The sequence below is a fragment of the Xenia sp. Carnegie-2017 genome, unplaced genomic scaffold (genome assembly GCF_021976095.1).
Source record: "Xenia sp. Carnegie-2017 unplaced genomic scaffold, XeniaSp_v1 HiC_scaffold_1, whole genome shotgun sequence".
Taxonomy (NCBI): domain Eukaryota; kingdom Metazoa; phylum Cnidaria; class Anthozoa; order Malacalcyonacea; family Xeniidae; genus Xenia; species Xenia sp. Carnegie-2017.
Window position 1 is genome coordinate 5,595,722 of NW_025813402.1, and position 25,657 is coordinate 5,621,378.

At 35.2% G+C, this 25,657-nt stretch overlaps 5 protein-coding genes and 1 long non-coding RNA gene across 9 annotated transcripts; 2 read left to right on the forward strand and 4 right to left on the reverse strand.

Moving 5' to 3' along the window:
* Nucleotides 1-22: 22 nt before the first annotated feature.
* On the reverse strand, nucleotides 23-4,220 carry LOC124442153 (reticulon-1-A-like). Of its 2 annotated transcripts, none has more exons than XM_046992638.1 (11): nucleotides 4,074-4,220; nucleotides 3,937-3,984; nucleotides 2,549-2,786; nucleotides 2,410-2,452; nucleotides 1,686-1,778; nucleotides 1,458-1,527; nucleotides 1,229-1,275; nucleotides 1,052-1,110; nucleotides 899-972; nucleotides 417-523; nucleotides 23-112 (listed from the first exon to the last, which is right to left on the reverse strand). In XM_046992638.1, the coding sequence occupies exons 4-11, from the start codon at nucleotides 2,422-2,424 to the stop codon at nucleotides 23-25; spliced, it is 555 nt and encodes a 184-aa protein (XP_046848594.1). In that variant the 5' UTR covers nucleotides 2,425-2,452; nucleotides 2,549-2,786; nucleotides 3,937-3,984; nucleotides 4,074-4,220. The 2 variants fall into 2 exon arrangements, with proteins under 2 accessions (XP_046848594.1, XP_046848602.1); XM_046992646.1 differs by lacking the exon at nucleotides 23-112 and adding an exon at nucleotides 190-300.
* On the forward strand, nucleotides 3,662-4,547 carry LOC124442170. Its single transcript, XR_006947171.1, has 2 exons — nucleotides 3,662-4,005; nucleotides 4,119-4,547. It is a non-coding gene; the product is annotated as an uncharacterized LOC124442170 (long non-coding RNA).
* LOC124442083 (probable very-long-chain enoyl-CoA reductase art-1) lies at nucleotides 4,435-8,870 on the reverse strand. The gene is made up of 15 exons (XM_046992627.1): nucleotides 8,705-8,870; nucleotides 8,439-8,489; nucleotides 8,309-8,360; nucleotides 7,711-7,755; nucleotides 7,352-7,432; nucleotides 6,998-7,020; nucleotides 6,810-6,922; nucleotides 5,979-6,084; nucleotides 5,786-5,802; nucleotides 5,627-5,682; nucleotides 5,424-5,467; nucleotides 5,207-5,264; nucleotides 4,966-5,054; nucleotides 4,849-4,894; nucleotides 4,435-4,740 (listed from the first exon to the last, which is right to left on the reverse strand). The coding sequence occupies exons 1-15, from the start codon at nucleotides 8,708-8,710 to the stop codon at nucleotides 4,613-4,615; spliced, it is 915 nt and encodes a 304-aa protein (XP_046848583.1). The 5' UTR covers nucleotides 8,711-8,870; the 3' UTR covers nucleotides 4,435-4,612.
* LOC124442107 (glyoxal reductase-like) lies at nucleotides 6,860-16,219 on the forward strand. Its single transcript, XM_046992630.1, has 7 exons — nucleotides 6,860-6,864; nucleotides 12,602-12,785; nucleotides 13,627-13,758; nucleotides 14,006-14,113; nucleotides 14,588-14,806; nucleotides 15,345-15,492; nucleotides 16,021-16,219. The coding sequence occupies exons 2-7, from the start codon at nucleotides 12,607-12,609 to the stop codon at nucleotides 16,096-16,098; spliced, it is 864 nt and encodes a 287-aa protein (XP_046848586.1). The 5' UTR covers nucleotides 6,860-6,864; nucleotides 12,602-12,606; the 3' UTR covers nucleotides 16,099-16,219.
* Nucleotides 9,316-11,755, reverse strand: LOC124442055 (tubulin alpha-1A chain). Its single transcript, XM_046992580.1, has 4 exons — nucleotides 11,639-11,755; nucleotides 11,216-11,438; nucleotides 10,880-11,028; nucleotides 9,316-10,392 (listed from the first exon to the last, which is right to left on the reverse strand). Exons 1-4 carry the CDS (start codon nucleotides 11,639-11,641, stop codon nucleotides 9,412-9,414), a joined length of 1,356 nt encoding a protein of 451 aa, XP_046848536.1. The 5' UTR covers nucleotides 11,642-11,755; the 3' UTR covers nucleotides 9,316-9,411.
* Nucleotides 14,563-23,951, reverse strand: LOC124442063 (tetracycline resistance protein, class H-like). Of its 3 annotated transcripts, none has more exons than XM_046992601.1 (2): nucleotides 19,766-20,411; nucleotides 14,563-15,206 (listed from the first exon to the last, which is right to left on the reverse strand). In XM_046992601.1, the coding sequence occupies exons 1-2, from the start codon at nucleotides 20,222-20,224 to the stop codon at nucleotides 15,087-15,089; spliced, it is 579 nt and encodes a 192-aa protein (XP_046848557.1). In that variant the 5' UTR covers nucleotides 20,225-20,411; the 3' UTR covers nucleotides 14,563-15,086. The 3 variants fall into 3 exon arrangements, with proteins under 3 accessions (XP_046848557.1, XP_046848547.1, XP_046848565.1); XM_046992591.1 differs by lacking the exon at nucleotides 14,563-15,206 and adding an exon at nucleotides 23,275-23,951 and having other exon boundaries at nucleotides 18,794-20,245; XM_046992609.1 differs by lacking the exon at nucleotides 14,563-15,206 and adding an exon at nucleotides 19,543-19,659.
* Between the last annotated feature and the right edge of the window lie 1,706 nt (nucleotides 23,952-25,657).

Here is a 25,657-nt window from a genome sequence, read left to right on the forward strand (position 1 = left end):
GATTTTGATCGTACGAATAATATCAAAACGAACAATGACCTATTTTCTTCTTTGGATTTTTGGACTTTCGGTTATTGGCGTCATGAGACGACATTTGGCGGACAGTGGCGGGCTAATGTATAAGCAATACTTCGTATAAGATATTCCTCAGTGAGTGGTACATGCATTGGTACAAGTCTGCCCCTAGACTATGTTTCTTAAATCTTTTATTATGTTGACAGCTTTAGAACAGTTTTTAAACTTTTAATCTATTGAACCCGCTCCCATATAACGCAGTATGACTGTTTGTATAAGTCAATTCTAAACAAAAAAAGGCACCATTTGTATTGGGGTACAACAACTTACAAGCACTACAAGACTAAATGATTTATATTATACGTTGTGAATGCCTATGACGTCATATGACGACGACATACTTTTTTACTGATTTCACGGCTTCTCTCTCGCCAAAAGAGCCCCCTTCTGTTAAATGTAGAGGTACAGCACTGGACAAAAACCAAAAAACGTTCCATATAAATCTGAACTACAAAACAAATAAAGGTGTACTTAAATCATATATAATAATTAATATTCAGTTCAACTTTGATTGCTGCAGAAACGTGGATAAACATTAATGGTTTATCAGGTCTAAAATCATTTTTACTGCAGCCATTATCAGAACATCTATCTTTAGATTATGGTGGTCGTTTTTTCGTTCGCTTGCGAAGAAAACGAATCCCATTAAATTAATAAATATCTCAGTATTGTAAAATATTACACAGAAAGATATAAACTAGCTCGACTTAAAATCTACCCTAAGTGAGCAAGCATTTTTACGAAGACTTCGCTTTATCTTCATCACGTGAAGTAGGAGAAGATGGTGGATTATTCCCTGAAGAAGTGATCGACTCATCCGTACTTCTTGATGTTTTTATGCCGTTTTCTTTTTTCCAAGATGGCGATTTACTCTTTGATGGAATGAATGATAAAATTCTGTATATAACAGTTAAAATGACACAGCTTAATTAATCGTCTCACGACACAAAACAAAAAGTCTATCGTCAATCCTTACTTGTCTTTAGCATCTTCCATAACATTGGTTGCCTTTTCCAAAATTCTCAAAATTTCTTGCTGTATAAAAAGAAAGTGTTTAAAAACGACATTGATAAAATGGAAGCGTTAAACTCTTCGGAAAAGCATAAAAGCACCAATATAAGAATAAGATATACATACATTATAACAAACTTACCCGATAAACATCATAAAACTTTGGAATAGTAAATGCAACAAACACACCTGTAAATTTTTTGAAAAATCAAGAATGGATACAAAGTATTTTTAGATGACATTCAAATAGAGACTGAATACAAAGGAAACATGGGTAAATTGGAACTTTTTCTCTTAACGCGACAAAGTATATTTCAAGGCAATGTACGTATATAATTAAGAAAAACTGAATAGTAGTAATCACAACTTACACATATACAACAATGTTGACCCACTGAACCAGTCTCCCAGATAGGACAACAAATGCACAATAATCAAAACCTTTGTGGAAAAAAACGATACAAGAAAAATATGAAATTATTATCGTTGCAATGTACATTAGTGCAAAAATGAAGTAAAGCAATTTCAATTTTCAAAAACTTTTGCAGAATTACTTTCTTTGACATATCATCACTTCCAGTAGTTTCTGTTTCACCTACCTTAACAGTATCAATTACATCTTCAACTAGCAATATGCGACGACATTCATTTAAGAATATTTTCAACGCCTGTGGCATTCCCTTGTCGCTTGTCTATACAGAAACAACAAAATATTCTCTAAAATATCCAATACAGATCTTAAGCATGACAAGTATGCGCGTATGAGAAAAACACAGTTAAATAACCAGTAACGAGATGATCAAGATTATATTTTGTATACTACGTATGATGTCATTCGATTCTTATCTTCGCCCAAGACGAGTTCCTTGTACGAAGTCCAACTGTACAACAGGGTAAACAACATATGTGAGCAAAAGTTGCACACATATGTATTCATGTATGCAAGTTCTACTAAATTCATTTTATGAGAAAACAATTTTTATTACAGATAACAACACAAACATATAAATGAGCAATTTTCGTGGCCAGCAACGCTACTGCAACGGCATAAGCAGTCTAAAAAGGGTTGTTTTAATATTGTAAATTGCGTCAACCACGCTAAATTTAGGTTTCAAGACTTCATATTCTTCATCGTGCATAGATGATACAACATAAGAAATTAAAATCGCAAAGATGGACAACTCGTTCCAAGGATATTTCTTTTCACGAGAGATACAGGAAGTTTGTTTGAAGGCAATGGTCATACTGTGATATAGATCTAAGAACGAACTTTCGCTAAAAAATGGTCGTAATTGTTATATCATGATTAAATGTCGAACTCACCGAGCCATAAATCATGACGTCGATATTCGTGTCCAGCAACTCCCTAATGATGAAAAAATGTCTTTACTCTCACACTGTTGCAGATTGGTAACCACTTGAGTGCATTACTATTCAGAAAAATATACCAAAATTTTCTTACTTGAAAGGGTGTTCGCATTCTGTTTTTGTCACGGCAGCTTTAAGACTAATTGCCAGACGAAACAACAACGTTGGTAATAAAGATATCTTCAATAGATAAGTGATCACGGTGACAACTGTAAAATGTTGAAAACTATACAATAGCAAGAGCAAGGAAACGAAAATTAGGCCTGTTTTCCTTGGATCCTCCAGAGAAGAATATCAACAACGGACATCTTTAAACACAGGTATAGAAACGACTAAAACGAGAAAAGACGAAACAAATTACGACATAGCATTTTCTCCATTTTGGAATAGCAAAGAAAAAAAGGTGCTGTTTAGCTAAGGTACCTGAAGTAGTACCTAAAGAACCTCACGTACTCTAAAACCTCATGGTAATTCATGTTACGTTAAAGTAGTTAACGTACTAGTAAAGCAACTTAAGAAAAAACATCAAAAGATCTTATGCGTTGAAATTAATCATGTAAACGTACGGTTTAGATTCCTCGCATCCGGGGACGTACGTCATTTTGTAAATGCTTTACAGGAATAATTAGATTCAGGACTCGAAACAAAATAACGCTAAAACATTCATAAAAACAGCACTTGAAATTCTTGTAAATAATTTATCAATGAAGAAAAAGATCTTTGTGCCCAATGGTCAAAAGCTGCACAACAACATTCTTATACAAAAACCAAGCATTTGTAAGGCATTTACACACAATCCTTCAATTTCTTGGTATACTTTTTTATAATAAATATTACGATGAAAACAAATGACTGAGTTTAAAACAGTGGAATTGTTAAATAATAAAAAGTCTCCACGAAAGCAGGCGAGAAGAAAAGCTTTTCCAATACATCATAGAACAATGTCTTGAAAGTATCAAACAAATGCGAAACTTGTGTGCACGGAAAAAAATCGAAAGACTCTGAACAAGAGGACGCGTGCATAATATTAATGTACAATATGAATTAGTTATGCGAACTGAATTGCATGATGTTCTTTGGGGGCAAATGAGCCAAAGTTACAGCACACTTATAGCACGATATTATAGTTCGCATCAATTTCAGTGACATCTTTACAATAGGAAACATGTTTCTAAGTGAATATTTCATCTAATCTACCTTCAAGTATGAAATAAAATCCACATAAATAAGATATGACAATACTTTTTTCATCTCAGTTCTATTCAGATTGTAATATTTACATAAATTGTTGTAAATGTCTGACGTTTCGGTTTCCTCTACGGAAACCACTATCAAAGACGGTCATATAAATACTAATGAGCAGCTGAAGACACAAAATAATGCAGAAAACGACTTTGAACAGTCACAAGCAAACGAGGGAGACAACAGTTGTGATGGAACAGCTGTTGTTTGCAACTTAATAGATAAAAAAAATTTCCATACCTCAAAGGATTGAATTTCCTCTCAATTCAGACAGAGACAGCTTCAATTCTAAAACGAAGCGAATACTAGGTATGTAAACTACCTTAATGAATATAAATATGTTTATATAACTTTTCAACGAACTATAGAGCTCATACCAGATTTGTATGATAATTTCAATGTTATCTTTTACAATATCAAAGATGAACATGTGCTTCTCAACTTTGTGATGTACAATTTGCCTTCCACGTTGCGCAAGATCGTTTCGCTTTCAAGTCCAAAACAGTCGTTTTCGCAAAATTATGTCATGGGGTGTTGTCATTCTGTGATTGCTACGAAGAGACCTGGTAAAGAGTCACGTGTTTCGAAACCACTTTACTTTGTCAACCTGAATGACAAGACAAAAACTCTGACCGAAATGCAAATTACAATTTCCAAGTCAAATATTGAATGCCAAAAAATCATGACGCAGATGTTGTTTGACTGCGCGTGCTCATATAACAAGAAGAAACCAAAAAATAAATTTTAAAGTATGCATGATTTTATGGATTACATAGATATGGTCGTTAGGATATAATTAATGTTGTTTAGACAGCGTTAATTGATAAATATAAAGTGAATTTGCAAGGTAATGATGTTTTATTGTAGAAGATCGTTCACGTTTCTCGCCTATCGCATAATCTAGAAAATTCTAATCCTACAGCAATAATGGAATCATGCACTTTCGAGATTTTGGATAATCTTTGAACTCTTTTCGATAATTCCTGTGTTTTCCTTGGGCCCATTGCAACATTTGAAGAAACCCAGCAACGGTAAACAGTCCAGCTATTAAAATAGATAGCCTGCACTATAGTACATCAGTAATACATAGTCAAGTTGAAGTTCAAAGAATTTATGAAAAGTGAAATTGACAAACGAATTTCGTTCTCATACCAGGAAACGTTTGAGTCATAACTGTGAAAAATATCCACGCAGCCACCTAAAATAATAATAGAAAAATACACGTGATAATACACGTGATAGTTACGTCACATCTCACAAAATTAGTACCTCGTAAGTATAGTTTGGACAGGAAACAAAATCAAACAATGATGTCATGGGATTAGATGATGGATAAGGAATTCTTCTTTCAGTAGAGCCTGAAAAACGAAAGCAATTGTTATCGCATATTGTAACATCAATAAAAAAAATTTCGAAAGTGAACGTTATCAATTCTACCAAACTACAATTTTGTTACGTAAAAGATAAACTAAGATAAGCTAAACGTTATTATCACAAAAAGGCTGCAAACCTAGAGGACGTAAATCTCTCAAAAGACAATGAGAAGCAAAGTTTCCGTACTCAGAAACCTAAAGAAATAACAATATCTATGTCTAAGAAAACAATAAAAAATTTCTTCATGTTGCGATTGGCAGGGCAACAAAAGTCTATTACAACATAGGAAAAGAACTGTGAGCAGGATGTATAAAAAATGATCGTGGAAAAGTCAAGAATTAAGGATAACCAACCAGAAAACCACCTAATCCAACATACACTTGAATGTCGCCAAATGCTAAATAACAAAATAAATGGGGGGAAAATGAAGAATTATTCATTACTAATGATCACTAGATCGACTATTTCTAGTTGTTGTTCATTTAAATCATTAAGGCTTTTTTCAGCCACTTTAGAGCCACAAATCGTTCTTCTTATTAGTAAAGTAGATGCTTACCTGGGGGTGTGTATAATGGATGATTAATGAAATAACTGATAAAGGCGGCAAATCCCCTGAACAAATGGTAAAAAATATTTATAATAGCTTCATAACTTTGATGAAATGCAAGTAATAAGAATTCATAAAAAAAGACAAAATAAGGTTTTCTGAGCATACCAATAATACGTAGAATTCTTTAATTTTCCAAGATACGTTTAAATTGAAGGAAAATTACAAGAAAACAAAAGCATTGTAAATATCACTGCAGTAATCTTCTATTTAAGTGCAAAATGAATTATGCAAAAGAAAAATTGAAGTACGCAATACGAATGCATGCCTGGATTTCATAAACACAAAATGCTATTTATACCTTGAATAAATTTTGAATGGGCATCGTTCCTTTAGAAAATCTGTGCACAAACAATGTTTCCAGTATTCTCTTCATATAATGGAAAGACCAGCAAGCCGCAGCAATCCTTCAATAACAAATAAACAAATATGTCTGTCATGTTTTAGATAGACGTGTCGTGTACTGGGGCCGGTTGCACGAAGCCTGGATGGCGTTATCCATTGGATAGCGAAAATTTTCAAACTTGTAAAAAAGGTGTTTGTATTTTTCTTACGACAAAGAAATTTTGTAATTTTCGAAACAATACTTTATTTCAGTTATTGCACAGTTCAAATTGTATATTTTTTATTTTAAGAGATTTTATGAACGTTTAGAAAAATTTGCTATCCAATGAATAACGCTATTCGGCCTTTGTGCAACCGGCCACTGGAAGTTACACGACAGAAAATAGCTTTTTCTTTTTCATGCTCGTCTTGAGTGATTTGACAACAAACAACAAGGATGATTATTTACACAAGTTCATACGCTCACTGCGCAAAATGTCCCGAAGTCAAAACGTCCCAAGTCTTAAGACCTCGGTAAAAAGTCAAGAAAACGTCTCCAGAGGCTGAAATCCTAACTCTAATCATAATCCCAATCCTAACTTAAGCCCCAACTCCAATCCTAACTTTAATCCTAATGCTAACCCTAACCCAAAAACTGGCCCGTGCGCCGGGGACGTTCTGATTATAGAAAACGGACACGTTTTGACGCAGGGACGTTTTAACTAGCGCTTGTATACACAAAATGATAGATCACATTAAATGTTTGGCACTATTGTTGTAACAAATTTATAATGATGCACATACGAACCATACAACAGGTGCTCTTTGTTTCAAAGATGCTTCAGCACCATATATCAATGCAGGTCTGGGAACAAACAGCAGATAAACAAAGAGTGGGCCAGCATATTCAGTAAGAAACACCTTAAGTAAAATATAATATATACAATGGCAGCAACAGAGAAAAGTCTACACGTGTGATATTAAAAATATACGTACGGTAGACCATCCTATTTGTGGACCTGCATATAAACAAAAATGCAACGTTGAAAACATTAACATAATTAAATGTAACAGTAAAGTTGTAAAATTTAATATTTATTTGCTGAGTTATAAGGAAACGGTATTTTTCTGGGCAAAGGGAAATAATCCACAAGAACATTGATTTGGAGAAAGAGAAGGGCAAGAATGAAGCAAGATGGAAAATTATAGTTAGAGAGATTGCCACTGATTTAATATAAAGCATGGTTATTAGGCCACCCCAAATTTACCAAAAAACAGAATTTGATTAAAAAAAAAAATAATTAACAAACAAAACTTCACTTAATAATTAACAAACAAAACTAAGCAAACCTAAATCTTTGAAGTACAAAGTATTTTCTTCAGAGAAGTTGACATCAGCAATGGACACATCATCTTTCATAGCCTTTCCTCCTAAATAAGACAAACTAAGTTTAAGAAAAACAAAGAGTGGAAAGTAAATGACACAAGCAAGCTGAATTTCGCCCTTCATTTAATTTTCCCAAGAATCCTTAGTTCCTACATCACCATGGTTAATCCAAATATTGACATTCTATTGGTGAGCCCACCACTATGGCAGAATCTGCATATATAACTATGTACAATAATATATTTATACATATATATACATACACACATACTTAAACAACTATTTAATCGAACCATGCTTTCAACTAACAAATTTGCCTTACTTGGCTCCAATCTAAATGATTGTCGACTTGGATAGAACTTTGAATCTGCCACATGAAATAGTTAAGAATGAAAATTTAACAGTTTTTGATTGACATTGTTAAAGAGCAGTCAACGGAAGCAACAATTGCTATTGCAGGATCAGTTTGTTCACTATGGTAACAAGTTAATCTATTGAAGTGACGACACTTTTTTTATGGAAAAGTATCATAAATTATATTAAATGTTGCATAGAAAATGTCAAGCAAGCATTGAGTTAAATTAATCATTGAATAATTCCAATCAAGACTCACACATTCAGCTAGAAGATAAATTATATCTTTCCTAAAATCATACTGAATCTGCCTTTTGAAAAAAATTGTTGTATAAAGGAATATAATTTTGAAAGGTACCACTACAAAGCACTAAAGCACAGTTTTTATGGCAAGCTGGCATGATATAGGAAAAGAGCTAAACAATAAATTTCCTCAAAATTAAATTTCTTCAACAGGCAATTCTATGGTTAATTAACAGTAAATTTTGGAATATCATTATGGAAATAATGTTCAAGTTGTTCAAAAAATTTGTAGCCATTATAGGTAAAACATTTCTTGTTCTTACATTTTTTATACAAATGTTGTTTGAGGTTCCCAACTGTAAATGTTGATTCGTTCTGCAACAAAACAAATTGTTAAAATCTGTTTGGTTTTAATGGTAGCAAGCAATATTTATGTCATTATGAAACACATACAATTTCTACGACATCAATTTCCTTCCCACTGCTTGCAGCTACGATTTTCACCTGGAAGATATACGGAATTGCAAACCAACTAATGTTTCATGAGTCAAAGTATGCATGAAATACACTCTCTAACAAATCTTCATAATAATTTAATTTCAGATCGTTACATTCTAGCACAAAACCTTGGAAATACGAAACACAATATACACTACCTTATACTCTTAATGTTGTTTGAAAATTGAATTTAAGATTCGCTAGATTTACTAGTTACGTACCTTCATTACTGGATAAGAGAACTTCAGGTTTATAGTTAATGAAATTTCAAAATATACAAATATTCTAGTCGATGCTACTTTGTCCCCAGAAACTCACGCGATGTTCTCACTTATGGGCACACCTGACCTGACTATCCTTGTGATGTACTATACTTTGACCTTCGAAAGTCGATTTGTATTCCAGGTTTAGTGGGTACTTGGGGGATTTCCGCTTGGCGAGAACCAGCAGATATCCAGACAGACACCTACCTTTGTATTTACCCACAGACCGTGCTATTATGTACAACGTATCGCCGATTTACTGAACAAATGGCACCACATATGGAGCTTTATCTCTAACATACAAAATAATGTGAAGTCACATTAATTTGAATGTGCATTGACAGAAGTCTGCAATTGAATGTAATGGGCATTAACCGCAATAAGAAATTGTAACCATATTTAAAGCCATTTAAGTCATTGGACATGTATGGTATCACTTTTAGGGCAACCTTCACATGGAATGAGATGTGAACAAGATCTGTGAATTCAAAGACCCATCATTAAAGATATTATTTTAATGCAATGCTTGTCAATTTTATGAGCAATTTATGCACAATCAACACAAAGTATTCACCAACATCTTTTTAATCATTTACGGCAATGAAACATTGACATCTTACAAAGGAAATAACACACAAAAGTTAACAGATTGTTTTTTAGGATGACTAATATTCATCGCCTTCTTCCTCTTCTTCACCTTCAATGCTGTCCACACCAACTTCCTCATAATCTTTCTCAAGAGCTGCCAAATCTTCACGGGCTTCTGAAAATTCACCCTCTTCCATGCCTTCTCCAACGTACCAGTGAACAAATGCACGTTTGGCATACATCAAATCAAACTTATGATCAAGACGAGCCCAGGCTTCTGCAATAGCTGTGGTGTTACTTAACATACAAACAGCCCGTTGCACTTTAGCAAGATCACCACCTGGTACAACTGTGGGAGGTTGATAGTTGATTCCAACTTTGAAGCCAGTAGGACACCAGTCAACAAATTGAATGGTACGTTTTGTCTTGATTGTTGCAATGGCAGCATTGACATCTTTAGGAACAACATCACCACGATAAAGCAAACAGCAAGCCATGTATTTACCATGTCGAGGATCACATTTTACCATCTGATTGGCAGGCTCAAAGCATGCATTGGTGATTTCAGCAACAGATAGCTGCTCATGGTAAGCCTTCTCAGCAGAAATCACAGGTGCGTATGTGGCAAGAGGGAAATGGATACGTGGATAGGGAACCAAATTGGTCTGGAACTCAGTTAAATCAACATTAAGAGCACCGTCAAAGCGAAGAGATGCAGTAATGGAAGACACAATCTGACCAATCAGACGATTCAAGTTGGTGTAGGTTGGTCGCTCAATGTCGAGATTTCTTCTACAGATATCGTAGATGGCTTCATTGTCAACCATGAAGCAACAATCAGAATGCTCAAGAGTGGTATGGGTTGTCAGGATGGAGTTATAGGGCTCAACAACAGCAGTGGAAATTTGTGGGGCTGGGTAAACCGAAAACTCAAGCTTTGACTTCTTGCCATAATCAACAGAAAGACGTTCCATGAGCAAGGAGGAGAATCCAGATCCAGTACCACCACCAAATGAATGGAAAATAAGAAATCCTTGAAGACCAGTACATTGGTCCGCCTATGGTAAAAGACAAAACAAGTAGGACAAGAGAATAACCACATTATGTAGTTAACTGAAAACAAAGTGCAACACCTTGCCAAGGCCCACATGGGATGGGGATGGTTTGCAGAATATGCACTAACATTTCATTTTCCTCCCAAAATTTGAGTGGCGCGAAATAGTATGCGCGTTAAATTTAGTGGAATGTTACTAAAATCTTGTTAATTTTTTCTTTTCAGTGAAATTATTGGCTTTTACAAACAGCAATTCTTCGGAATAAGTTCAAAGACACTTAAAAAAATAAATTTCCGATTTCGCTCTGTAATACACTTTAGTCCGTTCGTTGCGCAACATATAGATCGAGGATTGCAAAGTACAAACTTTCCAGTCCAAAATCTGAAATATTCTAGAAAAAACAGCTAAGTTCTTGAAGAATAACAATTAACTATACGACGAATAGAATAGGGTGTCCATGGCATACGAATAAAAAATACTTCTTACTAACCAGCTTTCGAATTCTGTCGAGCACGAGGTCAATAAGTTCTTTGCCAACTGTGTAATGGCCACGAGCGTAATTATTGGCGGCGTCTTCTTTACCGGTGATAAGTTGCTCTGGATGGAACAGTTGACGATATGTGCCAGTTCTAACCTCGTCTGAAAAGATATAATGCAGTTCAATTAAAGAATTTGGGTTATTTAGTTTTTAAGCAAAGTGGTTGACGAAACGATTTAAAAAAATATGAAGGGAGCGGCCTTCAAACTTTCAAGCACGCAAACACAATTATATTGTCTTGTCGTGCTAGTAATATTGACAGCTTTTAACGAAGATAAATTACTATACCAACAACAGTAGGTTCAAGATCTACGAACACAGCTCTTGGGACATGTTTTCCTGCCCCAGTTTCACTGAAGAACGTGTTAAACGAGTCATCTCCTCCGCCGATCGTTTTATCACTAGGCATCTGGCCATCGGGCTGAATTCCGTGCTCTAAACAGTATAGTTCCCAACACGCGTTGCCCATTTGGACTCCGGCTTGGCCGACGTGGACTGAGATACATTCACGCTGTAAGAAAATTCGTGTTAAATCAACGAAGGAGAAACGCTTTGATGAATGACAAAAAATTTTTAATTGCCATTCGCCATTGCTGTAGGGTTGTGAAAATACAAAGAGAAAATTTGATGTTGCAATTTACGATAACAGTTCAAAAATAATGCATTTAGAAACATGCTTTGCTAACGCACAATGTAAAAATAAGTACTTACCATTTTTGAAAGTTAAGAAAGAGTAGTTTTTGCAACGCGCTTAAAGTGACGACGCTTCGCAGTTAGCTTTCAGTTCTGAAAATAACGGAAAGAAAAGGGCTTGGCTTTTCAAACATTAAACTTGAATGTTGTCATGACAACCTTGTTTCTATTGGCTCCCGTTCATAATTGTAACCATGGTTATCACCTGCAGAAAAAAAAGATATCGTTCGCAGGCTCAACTCATAATGAAATAAAACCTGCATTGCAAAATTATACAAAAGTTACTTAGTAACTTGTAAAGGGTGCACCACACCGCTAAATATTGTACAGATTAGACCCTGCCACTTGCAGAAGGATAGGATAGGAGTAGTACCTATGCTAAAGACTCTTAGGCTCGTTTTTGCTTGCGAAGGAGCCCGTTTTTTACTCGTACAATGCAAAAATTTTTGTGTTCAATAACTGGAAAAACAATGAATCGATTAAATTTTCTAAAGAAATAGAAATTTTGTTGAAAATTTTGCGTTTTTGTATTAAAAGATAAGGCTGGCTTCGCCTCAGGTTTATTGTGGTCTTGTTTATATTGATTAAACTACTGAGCGGTCAATAGCACACATTTTTTCCAGTTTATTCGTAGAAATCAAAATCAGTGCTCGCTAGCTGGGCTCTTTTTTGTAAATTATCTATAGGCGTTGTGAAATGCAAAAATAATGAAAAATAAAAATTACAAAAAATACCATTAATTAACAAAAAAATACATTTAAGAAAAATAAATGATAATAAATAATTGATAGATTTAAAACATTCTAAATTAAATATTGAAATCTTTGAAACTTTTGTCCATAGTATAATTTGAAATGGAAGCCAAGTAGTATTGACCACAGCTTGCAACTTATTACGGTTTCAGGTTTCGACACCAAAGCACTCAAATTGCAAATCACCTGATGCAGTCAATCAATCAGCAGAGATAGACCCATCTTCAAGAAGACATGGCTTTGCAGAATATCGACATAAATTTCAAATATGCATTGAATGATGGAAATTATATTCCTGTATTTGGTCTAGGTGTTTATCAAGGATCCAGTGATGATGTTGCTGCGACAACCAACGCAGTGTATTATGCTTTGCAGAACGGATACCCTATGATTGATACAGCGCAAATGTACAAGTGAGTATCCCAACTGTTCATCATCTTTACATTGTTTCACAGATGCTTGCTTTTTTATTCAATTGTTTTTTTGCGCACATGGCGAGAGCACAAAAATTGTTGCATGCAAGATACTTTGTAGTTCGGAATTGCACTAGAAATTATATTCATGGTTATAATAAAGATACAAAGTTGTTTCACTTTTGCTTTTATTTATTAAATTAATTTGTTGGTTTATAAAATGTTGCATCAAATAATATTGACAAATGAGTAAATTAGAAAAATGCTTTGATATCTATTGACAATGGCACTATATTTTAAAGTTAAATTTGGTCAAAATACTATTGTTTGGAATTATGTTGATTTGACTTCTTTTGGATTGGGTGGCTTCCTCATTCATATATTACTTGTTTGTAAAGCATTTTGTTGATTTTCTTCTTCAAATAGAAACTCTTTCTTGCCATTTGTTGTAGATATGTTTTTTCAAATGGAAAAGGAGTTGCCAATCAAAACTTTTTAATCCTACCCTTTTTGAACTTTTTTAAGTCTTACAATGCTAGTATATTGAAAGCTATAAAAAGTATCCATAAATGCAAGTTGTCACTTCTATATATGCCTACATTTTATCGTAGATGTGTGATTGCAATACCAGCTTCCAGTTTGTGTTTTCATAAACATGATTTTTATCTTTGTCCAAGAATAGCGTAACTCTACCCAACTATACATACCTACAGGTGATATATGAGTCATAAATACTGATCTTTTGAAATATAATAGTACAAATAGTCTTACAAGTAGGATTGATTTATTCATATCATTGCTTTACAAGAAAAATGTTTGAATTTCTGTTTTTTTCTCATAGCAATGAGGAATTAGTTGGTGAAGGAATAAAGAAATCAAAGAAAAAAAGAGAGCACATCTTTGTTGTGACAAAACTTTGGGAACAAAATGGTTTTGATCATTGTATGAAGTCCTTTGATACTAGTCTAAAACGGTACTCAAAGACACTTCATTGACATAAATATATCGTGTTGCATGTTTGTAAGTGTAGATTAACTAGGTTTGTGTAAGGACTGTGGGTCTGTTTTGATTGATGTTTTAACATCTTTTGCTGAAGTCTAGTGAAGAAAGAACAATGCTCTTAACTATAGTGTGTTGTATTTCCATGAATTAACAATCAAAATCTTTTGTTTTATTTGCAGTGAATTTTCGCAACTCTTATAGTTTGAGTTTCTCTATAGGTTGAATATGGAATATGTAGATCTTTATCTTATGCATCGACCAGCAGGTGATAAAATTCTAGAAACCTATGATGCCTTTGTTGAATTAAAGAAAAAAGGTCTGGCAAAGTAAGTTGATCAGTTTTGTAAATATAGTTTAACAGTGAAGTTACATACATAATGCTTTCACCATATTTACCCTTCTATTCCTATGGCAATTGTTTGTTTAGTTGTTGTGACATGCCTACTGTTTCCTTATATTATTTTTACGAATTGATTTTGTGAAAAGGGTATAGCAGGCTCCTAGACTGTATTATGTATCATTATGATGATCTCTCTAATTCATGTAATCTTCCAAATTTTTGTGGCATAGATTATAGGTGTGGCGCTATTGTTGAGAATACAACGAAATTTGAAGTCTCTCAAATGAAGTTACGACAGCGTTCGTTGTCTTGCGTTTGCGTGCGCTTGCGGATCTATAGTTGCATTCTCTGATATGTCTGTAGCCTAAATGTGGTTTATGCTGAATTATCTTCAGCATACAGTCTGGATGTAGTGCACATTGATTGACGGCCGTGTTTAGTAGAACTGTATATTTTATAGATCAATTGGTGTATCCAATTTTAATATTGATATGCTTGAAGGCTTGCGTAGAGCAGGCAAACCAACGCCAGCAGTTAATCAAGTAGAAATTCATCCATACATGAGAAGAGAGAAGCTTGTTGCGTATTGTCGAGAACATAACATTCACGTCACTTCGTATTCCCCTTTAACTAAAGGCAAGAGGTTGAAGGAACCAGATATGATCGCAATTGGCAAAAAGTAAGTTTTTTTAGAGAGTGTGACTTATAAAGGACACAAGAAAAGATAGGAGGATTTCATTTGGAGTTTGTGTTTCGTGGTGCCATCTTGTTTTCATTTTGACTGCTCCATTACTCTTCCATTCTCCATATTCCATAATCTCTATGCTTTCCACCACGTCATCTTCTATCACTCCCATGTTCGTTCTATCATATCATATCCCTCACCATATCCATCCACCTGCATGGCCTTCCTCTTCTTCTTTGCTTTGGCACTACCGCAAGATCCTTATCTTTCCTCATTACATGTCCAATCCAAACCACTGCAGCCTCGCCTCTTTCAATTTTTTTCCGATCCTCGTGATTTTTGCAATTTTGCAAAATATTTCGTATTTCTGGCTGCCATCTTCGATACAAAATTCCTTTGATAAATTTGGTAGAGAAAATGCATTAGAATAATTTATTGCTTTTATTGCGATAAAATATTTTTGCATGGATGTACTTAGTTAAAAAAAACACAAGATATGTCGAACATGTTTGATATATTGTTTATTTTTAAGGTACAACAAGTCTGTCGCACAACTTTTTATCCGCTGGTGTGTGCAGTCTGGATTTAGTACAATTCCCAAATCTTCGAATGAGAAGCGCATTATAGAGAATTCACAAGTGTTTGACTGGCGAATAAGCGATGAAGACATGAAAGTTCTGGTCAGTTTTTAATAATATAAAACAACGTGTGCATTGTCTTTTGTTTATTGGTGAAGAAGTGGATGAAAAATTTAATGAAAATATTTTTTGATCCGTTGTATTTAAATCGATTGAATCAAAACTTTATGAAATAAGTAATCTTAAACACGTGCATTGGAAATCAAGGAATTAGAGTGAATATCTGTTTCGTCAATTGGGGGCAATTATTTATAAATAGTCCGGAATAATTTGTCAATGAGTTTCAAAATCAAATTGTACTGGCAGTAACGATTCAGCCAGCTCGTTTTCACTTGTTTTATGTTTTCTTTGGATGTCGAATTGGCAGCCGGATTCACCGTAATACATTAATATGTTTCCAAGAATTTGTCAACAACTAGAAATTATCTCCTTTCGTGACTCGTGAAAATTAATTTCATGAAACAAAGCATTCCTTTTGTTGCGCATTTGTACATAAACATAAACGCAATCCATTCGGTAAACTATGTTGCTAACTTTATGTTGAATTCTTGTGATTTCATATTTATATAGAATGCCCTTCCAGAAGAGACTTGCATTGATAAGTCGACGGTCATCTACAATATTCATGATGTGAAGCCTACCTGGTAGTTGAACGTAATATGTTTTAATTATAGTTTAACCAAACTCGAAAGAAAAATACTTTCTAATCAATCATAATGTGTGTATGTTCGCCAAATATCTTGTTAAATAGAGTTTCTATATTTTAAAACGAGGATTGAACTTAGTGATGACGAGAGCTCCTCCCTCATATACAGTAATAACTGCCCTTGCTATTATAAATACATCGATACGTTGTAAGGGGGGGCACTGAAACTATCAAAACAAGTAAGGGAGCTTCCCCCCGCTCAAGTATCGAAAGGAAGATGTTTTGCTAGGATTCTGATGATGCACTGATTACACGCTTCATGTTTTTTTTTCTTAAAGAAACAAAATAACTTAGAAATCCGTGGTGTCAATTTTTTCTTACGAAAAACTATACCATGCATTGATAATTTTGAACATAAAGGTGATGTCTTTTTAAAGTTTTATATTGATGGGATTGAACCGTTTTTATCGACCCACTTCATTTTGCAGCCATGTGATCATTGTCAAGACCATCTATATATGTTTACATTACCACACCTACAGGTGATGAAATTTGTTGCAGATGCTGATGAGTGTGTAAACGGAAAGACACTTTCTTGTTAAAATGACAACGTGCATTTTAATTTGATTCCTAAAATTGATGAAATTGTGTCATGCAAAAGTACAATCAATTACGTAATTTACAATCCAATTAATTCCCTTCTCTATCTGTAAAAGTGTCTAAATAATCTAATGGTAAAAGAGTTGAAAATACTTTAAAAATGAGTAAAAAAGATGCTAAAAATGAGTAGAAGTATCAATTGGCTTTTTCGTCTAATTCTTCTTTTTCGTTAATCTTCTATGAGAAAACATAATTTATGAATTATGAATTACTCAATAACTCAATAAGACTTGTAAAATAATTACTCTATGCGATGTGTTCGCTGAGTAACTAACTCGTGTCACGTGAGCAGATGGTTTGTAAAAAAATATATATTTGCACCGTTCTAAGCATTGATTTACGCCATTTCTTTAAAGATCTCATTTTGATTTTTCAGTGAGCTGGCAAAAGAAGAAAAGCATGGTAAAAGAAGCAGCCGTATGCGATACCACTGACTGTGTACAATGAGGTCACAGAGCGAGAGAACATTTGTGTTCTTACTATTATGCGAAAGTGTTGAGTCAACTGAATCCTGCCTTTTCTAAAACCATGCTAAAATTGCTCTGTAACACAAAAACGAACAAGAAATAGTTTTTTCGTAAAACTATAAAACAGGGTTTTCCTAAAATTTTCCCAAAAAAGTACGTTCTACTAAAATCTGACCATTTAATGTAAAGCTGCCGTTGTGATACTTTAAAATTTAATTAAGGCATTGTCACACTACGGGAAATTAACATTGATCCATTTCACCGTGCATGTTGGTGCTGAATATTTAATTCTATAACTAGCTCAAATTAGCCATTTCGCTGGCTGCCATCATGGTATGGTAATCACATGCTTACTAAGATATACGTCTCATAAGAAGATCTAGAATGTCTGAGCTCGGTTGCAAGAAGCCTAGATAGCGTTATTCATTGGATAGCACTGAATAACAACAATTTTATAACTTGTGAAAAAGGTGTTTATACTCTCCTAATGACAAAGAAATTCTGTAATTTTCGAAGCAATATTTTATTTTTGGGATTGCCTAGTTCAAATTGTATATTTTTCTTTTTTAAGACATTTTTTAAACGTTCAGAAAAATTTGCTACCCAGTGGATACAGCTAGTCGCCCCCCTGATTTCAATAAAGGCTACTTCGTTATACCCACCAGGGGCGGATTGAAACTACGTCACATTCAGCACGCGACGTAGTTAAATTCTGCACAGCAGCGGAAAAAATTAATCAAATTTTAAATACCCTTAGCTCAAAAAAAAATCAATTTGCAGGAGTTGGAACGAAGCTCGTTTGGTCGAAACGATCAAGAGGAAATTTCTATGCGTCGTTTGCAAGTTCCAATCTCGTCTCGGTAGGGTGTAGTTTGTTTCGATGTGTGGATAATGATCATGAATTCTTTATCCTAAAATCAATTAAACTTTTTGTGTCCTCACAACGAAAGCATTAGAAAAATAAACTATTGTCAGGGTTAGGGATAGAATTATGAGAAATTTGTGCAACAACGTGCATTCACTGAACAATGTTATTGTTTCCAAGACCTGGATTAAGCATGGGATTAAGGAATCAAGTGGCTAAAAATTCTTATAATTCACTTGCGGGAGAAATACCCATAGCTAACCCGCACAGAGTCAGCACGCCTAAAATTGTGCTGAATTTGGAGACTAAAATCTGTCACTAGATTGGTTTATTGCCGTTGTGCTGAATAACGAGCCACCGTTTTTGCGGGAAATGTTCAAGCGGTGTTGTGCGAAATTCAGCACAGATTGAGATTGTTGATAGCCGAGGTTTTATCTTTGAGCTTCAAAACCAACAATATTAATGAGAAGCATGGCATCTTTTACTGATCGAGTCGAAGATGCTTTTACGAGGAAAGATGAGACTTTTATGGCTCAACTCTACGGTGAGATGTTGGATTGCCTGAAAGTTAACAGCATTGTTACCAACGATAAATCGTCTCGGTGTTGATATTTTCCGAAATATCAATGCCGAATTTTACATACCGCAGAGTGCCAAGACAAAGAACACAAATTTGGTTGCCTTAAGGTTAGAAAAGTACCTTCATAACAGTGCAATAACAGTCATCAATTTTCAAAATTTTACAAAACAAATTGCTTTTGAAGTGTGATTAGCTATATGTAAACATTAGTTGTATTGAAGAATAAGCTAAAAAATTATTGATAGTGATTAACCAATCTAGTTTTGACTTCAACCAATATATCTTCTCATCGACTTTCCCATCACAGTTTTCGAGTATAAATTTTTATATTCAAACGCAAACCAAATCGCTCCAGTTATCCACGTTAGAAACAATAGCCCACAATATAATAGAATAAGGTTTTTGTGAAACATAAATGGGGCAATGATACGACCTGCCACGAATCCAAAATGGCTGGCAGAAAACAACAAGCCTTGGTAAAATGAGGTTTCTTTTGGGTTTGTTATCCTAGATAAGAGAGTGCTTCCAAGAGCAAAAGCGAAGTATGGCGCACCTAAGCAAATGTAAGGAATGAGAATGTAACCGCCCGATGTGTTCATTCCAGAGTCCCAGTGAAAACCAATGAAAGTAAGTAAACACATAGGAGCGAGTTGAGTTAGTAGAGAGAAAGCCATAAGAAATCTTGCATCAAAGTATTTTGAAGCGATATAACACGATAGTATCAGGACTATCCAAAAAATGGCACTGACAAGAAAAAGCATCTGTAGATGTATCATTCTTAAGTGAAAATTTTCTTGCGCGAGCAGTGGAACGAAAAATGTAACCGTTACAGAGTAGAATACGGCAGAAAACACGAGATAGTAGAGCATTAACACAGTAGACAGAGAACCAAAATTTTTCCTAATTATTTTTGTCAGCTCCCCTTCGCCTTGATCTGCTTCATAGTTAAGTACTTTTTGTGTGCCAAACTCTAGCGGCAGACATAGAGAAGCTAACAGGAAAATGGAAAAAAGAAAAGCATTTGCAATACCAGGTGCATTTCCAGCATTAATTTTCCAGCCTAAAACATTGGCATTAAAATTTAAAAACACACTAACCGCTGGTCCAAACAACGAGCCGACAGTATATAGCCCATCGAGGATCAAGAATACCTTAGCTCTGTATAGTTCACTTGTATATTCAATCACCTTTCCATTTAATACTCCTGCAGATCCTTCAGCGATCCCGCTAAATAATCGCCCGAACAAAGGGAAATAGACTGAAATGGGAACAGCGTACAAAACATTTGATGCGACCTTGAGAGCAAAACATGCGATGATAATCGTTCGATGGTTGCCGTATTTGTCTGCGATTTTCCCAAGGATCGGAAGCGAGATAACAGCAGCAACTGGAAATGCAGATAGGACAATACCGAGAAATACCTTGTCCTCTCCCAAGGATTTAATGTAAAACCAAGCTGACGGTGCAATGAAGAATTCTTCTGAGCCTTCCATGAAATAGCGGAAGGCAGCAAGAAAAAATATCCATGGCTTTAAGTAGGTGAAATAAAGCTTCATGCCACCGAATTTAATGAACTCCTATTAAAAAGACAAACATGCTTTCGTGGAATTATGCATCGAACAGACAATATTGATTAGCTATGTAGTAGTCAAATTCGTCATGCCATTGTTTTTTGCAATAGAAAAATGTTATCATCACTGACTTTATTCAATAAATTTATCGTGAGCTTGCAGTCTGGCAATAAACAAAGCACGGTCAATCAAAATATTTCATAAATATGAAATAAATTATTCAGCCTCATCTGGTTTTTTCACTACTTGCTCCAAACCTTTCTTCTCACAAGTTCACTTAGAATATGACAAGGTGGTCTGCGCTTAAACACTCCTGAGTAACGAGTGCTTCGAAAATAGATTTATTATACAGCACATTTTAAGAACAAATAAAGGCTATGCATATTTAAGTACATTCCCATTCGTCTTTTCCTCACAAATCTATTGTTTTTGCAGTGAGTGAGCATTGGAAGGTTTCCATGGCATGACTGCGTGAGCAGCCAGGCTAAAATGCTGTACTGGAATTCCTACTAAAGCCAATCAATTATAAAAGTGTTACCAATGTTCCAATTCTTCAGATTTATTTTCTCCAACCCAATTTTTTAATTGAAGCTTGTTACGTAGTAGAAGAGGCAAAATAATGTTTTACAGATTGTTTGAGAGAAATTCACGGTTGTGAGTAACTACTTAACTAAATAAGCTGACAAATAATGATTGATAATAATTAATAATTGATAATAAATAATAATAATTGATATATAGCAAACAAATCAAATATGTGCAAGCTCTGTGCATGTTTAAAAAATCTTTAGTAACAGATGTTCTTGACATAGCTTTCAAGTATTTGTAAAAAACAAGATGATTTTAAATGGGGGGAGAGCTGATATTTATATATGTGCATAAAATAATCCAAAAAAAAAAATTGATTACAAAAAAGGCCCCATTGCTGCATGCTCTGACACTTTTCTCCTCAAATTTGTCACGCATATTCTCACACTCTATAATCTTGTAAGCAAACTGAAACAAAAACTTGACAGACTCCTTTCTCAGACATATCCACATTTCTACCAACATATCATCAAGCCTAACTGCCTTCTCACTCTTCATTCTGAAGAACACTTCTAACATCATCATTAGCAACTAATCTTGGCTATCTCCTGGTTAAGGGTCTATAGATCGTTCTCATGCCCTCCAGTCTTAGTTCAACCTCATTTTCGTTATTTATCAACTCTCAGAAGTACTCCTACAATCTTCCTGTCAAATATATCTGGAATATATCATCTGGTAACATGAGGAGATTGTGTACTAATGAAGGTCACACTAACAATTACATTTGCTTGAAGACGACTTTACTTTCCCAAGCTTGAGGTTTTTGTTTACTCTTGTAGCATGGGTAAATTTTTATTATAAGCACATTGGTATAACAACATGCAAGTCTGTTCACAGGGGTAGGTCTCTAGTATCCACATTTCCCTTTAAAAGCTATGCAGTTGGGTGTAAACTTTCAGAAAAATTACCTTAGAAATTGTACATGTATGTAAGGTTTGATCACGCCGTTGTAATGCATTTTTGACCTTACTTGCATCTGCACCATGATCTAAGTGCATTTGATGAGAACCTGCTTATCATTGCAGCCTTGCCACATGATCAATACCACTTATGTCTGAATAGCTGGTCTTATTATTATAGCCTTGCTATTACACAATGAATGGTTTTGTAAAGTCGAATTACACACTGAATTAGTTTTGTTACACAATGAATAGTTTTGTAAATTTAAATCAGAGTATCAGAGTATGTAGTATAAATTTGACTAACTAAAATCTGGATTAGCTCATACATAATGGTTGAACAAGTGTCAGACTTGGATCAACACGTTTTCCAGGGGTTGCATCGATGCACAAGCAAAGAAAACCCATCATTGAAACTATCACTGATATCCTACATTATAATATTATGTTTGGAAATTGTCCCATCTCCCTCGTCGACTCAAAAGCCCAATTAATGCAAAATCTCATTCGTGTCAAGTGGCGCGAGCAAGTTGCTCTCGTGTGCGCGTACTGTTTCCGACGACTTTTGCCTTTCCAGGCAGAACTGGCAAATATCAAACATGTTTGATATTTTTTGCCACGCGTGGCGAAATGCTTTGTCGATTTGTCCGTGTGCGGCGTCTTGAAGCAAATTGCTTTTGTGTTTTCATCACAGCGCATGCTCAATAAATCTCATATCAACTTCTTGGTTCTTGTCGTAAAACATGGACGAAGCGGTGGACTATGAGGTTATTAAATGCGCCTTGCACTTCTCGTCTCATAATCCACCGTTTTTTACGACAAGAAGCTGGTAAACGCCTGCGTCTACGGCGAATTAGCAACAGGCATAAAAGTGCTATTTCGTCTTGTTCTTCGGAATCAGAAAATGAAACAGAATTTAACTCATTTGAACTTGCAGCTAAATCGAGAGAACGGAGCACAGACGCCATATTGAAATTTGATGCGTGGGTTCAGTATATTACGTCATTATTTCTAAAACACGGCAAAACACTTGCTTAAATATATTTTCTTTTCCAAATGAGTTAAATTCTGTTTCATTTTCTGATTCCGAAGAACAAGACGAAATAGCACTTTTATGCCTGTTGCTAATTCGCCGTAGACGCAGGCGTTTACCAGCTTCTTGTCGTAAAACATGGACGAAACGGTGGATTATGAGACGAGAAGCGCAAGGCGCATTTAATAACCTCATAGTCCACCGCTTCGTCCATGTTTTACGACAAGAACCAAGAAGTTGATATGAGATTTATTGAGCATGCGCTGTGATGAAAACACAAAAGCAATTTGCTTCAAGACGCCGCACACGGACAAATCGACAAAGCATTTCGCCACGCGTGGCAAAAAATATCAAACATGTTTGATATTTGCCAGTTCTGCCTGTAAAGGCAAAAGTCGTCGGAAACAGTACGCGCACACGAGAGCAACTTGCTCGCGCCACTTGACACGAATGACATTTTGCTAAGCACATAGCTCTCGGTGTGCGCCGGGCTTAACAATAAGAAAACTACTAACCTCGTTTAAATGATCCCGTTGACAATCACTGGTTGCCCAGGCTGGAAAGTATGTCTTCTGCGCACCGGAGATTTTTTTTTAATAATATTATTGCACAGCAGGCATATTTGGGCGTGGCAAAATTCCGCCATATTTGTGGGCGTGGCAGGGTGATTCAAAGAGGCATATAGATCTATGAACCAAAACCTCATTAGATTGGCCTCCAGTTTTCTTGTGAGTACTGATAAGACTATAAAATCCTTCTACTATAGCCTCACAACCACTTGTGGAAAGAGCTACGTCAAGGGCAATTCACATTTCTTGGCCAATTGACTTTATTATATCTTCATTTGTGCACATGCTGGTGTACACAAATTCTTTGTTGATCCTTGCTTTCAATGCCTTTCCCGAAGTAAATTTCAGAGTAAACCACAAATCTAGTGCAGGATCCTCAATGCATTTAAGGGAAATTAGCTGCTCCTTTTCAAATTCTGTCACTGGTTGGTCCTTAATAATTTAATTGACAGTTCTGTGCAAACGTGGGCGAAATTTGAGATGTTCACATCCAATTCAAATGGAAGTTATGTATGGAGTTAGGAAGGGGACAAAATTAAATAACAAATCGTCGACTCGTGTTTCAATTCGTCGACTTGAACAATTCGTCGACTCGTGTTTCAATTCGTCGACTCGTATGGAGTTAGGAGGGGACAAAATTAAATAACAAATCGTCGACTCGTGTTTCAATTCGTCGACTCGTACGATGACTTGAACCTTACGGTATGCAAAAGACAGCGGTTATTTTTTGAGGATACTTCGTGATTTGGAGAGTTTGGATGCATATAAAATTATGACATATCGAACAAAATAGCGGAAAATCCAGTTGTTCGCGTTGTGTCTGTAATAAAAGAGGCATTTGAACGGATTCAGAATCATTGCCCTTCGACAGCAAGCACAACAAATACTTCCAAAATCAATGGAGTGCTTGCAGTGGCATCAACATCGTCGCATTCTCGAGAAAGTTTTAATGAAGCTGTACAACGCGATTTTAGGTAAGTGGTTATTAATAATAACAACTTATTATTTCTATTGAATAACCTAACAAAGAATAAAAAACAATTTGCATGAGAAATATTGCTAGTTTGGACAACTGGCTTTGGTGGTAATGGCAAAGCCCACAGTAAAACAGTGGCATACTCAGCTGGATAATTGGGGGTGAATGCAATATTTGCATGTTCATGTTCTGCTGTATTAAATTCACTTGAAATCAATTTTCTTTTGCGGATGATAGCATGCTTAAATGAATACTGCCTCCCTCCAAATCATCAAGCCTAGTTACACCACCACTGCAATAAAATAGGAAAAAGCACTAGATATGTACGGTACACATACACCTTCATTTATTACTTTTAAAAGTGTTGTATTTCAAGGCTGACAAAATTTATAAACTTTCTGGAACATAAATGCTAAAATCTTTGTCTTCAAAGGCGAATGTAGTTTTTTATCAAATGTATTTTGTCATCTCATTTGTGCATAGTATCTTGCTTTCTTTTAGCAAAGCTTTCCCAGTCTTGGTGGTGGGGGTCTGCGGCAACACCTTAACCTTTGACCTGCTAAAAGGGAAAATCTAGTCATCATTTATCAAAAAAAATCTTGGACCCATGACTTTTGCCTTTTAGCTGAAAGTAATCAAAGCAGAATTCCATCTATACAACAACTATCTACATTAAAAAAAGCTGGTTTGGGGAAAAAAACGAATTATTTTTCCTGACAAGAATTCAGGATTTGTCATATTGAAGTCAGTCATTGAAACTGAATTGCCTAAATTGAAATCACAAGATGGGGCGTTTGAATTTATGCGTGGAGAAGGTGGTGGATATTCACGACCTTTTTGCCTGATTCCTATCCCATCTGATGGATACAGTGTCCCATACATTAAGGATATGGTTGGTTTCAATACAAAATTTACATCTGCCCAATTAAAGAGCCATTGCCTGTTGAAAAAGCTCCAGTGCCCATCAGTCCAACTATCCCTTTGACTGTATGTACAAGATGCAATGAAAAACTTCCAATATTTGCCTTGCGTCAACATTCCAAACATTGTTGCTCTATATTAATTGAAAGTGAGACTACTGAAGATGAGGCTATTTCAAAAGAAGATGGCAGAGAAGTTGATGATGAAGTTGCAGAGCTGAATATTCCAAGCCAATCAGAAATTAGAAAAAAGCATGAACTTGAAGATTATAATAGGCCATGCATTTCTTCACAAAGCTGGTTAACAGAACTTATGAAAATATAGTAATCTTTTTCAACAGGTAACTTTATCTAGGTTTTGTGCAACCGGCCCTAGACTTTTAATGCCTTGTTCATTGTATAGTTAATAAACAGTTACTTTCAAATGTTTGTC

Excerpts from the sequence above, each read along its gene's own strand:
- LOC124442153 (XM_046992638.1), bottom strand. Across the intron at positions 973-1,051 it reads ATGGAAGATGCTAAAGACAA|AATTTTATCATTCATTCCAT; the intron begins GTAAGGATTGAC and ends TGTTATATACAG. Across the intron at positions 113-416 it reads GCCGTGAAATCAGTAAAAAA|CCCGCCACTGTCCGCCAAAT; the intron begins GTATGTCGTCGT and ends CTTATACATTAG.
- LOC124442083 (XM_046992627.1), bottom strand. Across the intron at positions 5,265-5,423 it reads TTGGATTAGGTGGTTTTCTG|GTTTCTGAGTACGGAAACTT; the intron begins GTTGGTTATCCT and ends TTATTTCTTTAG. Across the intron at positions 4,895-4,965 it reads GTCCAAACTATACTTACGAG|GTGGCTGCGTGGATATTTTT; the intron begins GTACTAATTTTG and ends TTATTATTTTAG.
- LOC124442055 (XM_046992580.1), bottom strand. Across the intron at positions 11,029-11,215 it reads TCTTGAACCTACTGTTGTTG|ACGAGGTTAGAACTGGCACA; the intron begins GTATAGTAATTT and ends ATATCTTTTCAG. Across the intron at positions 10,393-10,879 it reads TCGACAGAATTCGAAAGCTG|GCGGACCAATGTACTGGTCT; the intron begins GTTAGTAAGAAG and ends CTTTTACCATAG.
- LOC124442107 (XM_046992630.1), top strand. The coding sequence starts at position 12,607 with ATGGCTTTGCAGAATATCGACATAAATTTCAAATATGCATTGAATGAT. Across the intron at positions 12,786-13,626 it reads GATACAGCGCAAATGTACAA|CAATGAGGAATTAGTTGGTG; the intron begins GTGAGTATCCCA and ends TTTTTCTCATAG. Across the intron at positions 14,807-15,344 it reads ATGATCGCAATTGGCAAAAA|GTACAACAAGTCTGTCGCAC; the intron begins GTAAGTTTTTTT and ends TTTATTTTTAAG.
- LOC124442063 (XM_046992591.1), bottom strand. The coding sequence starts at position 20,224 with ATGAAGCTTTATTTCACCTACTTAAAGCCATGGATATTTTTTCTTGCT.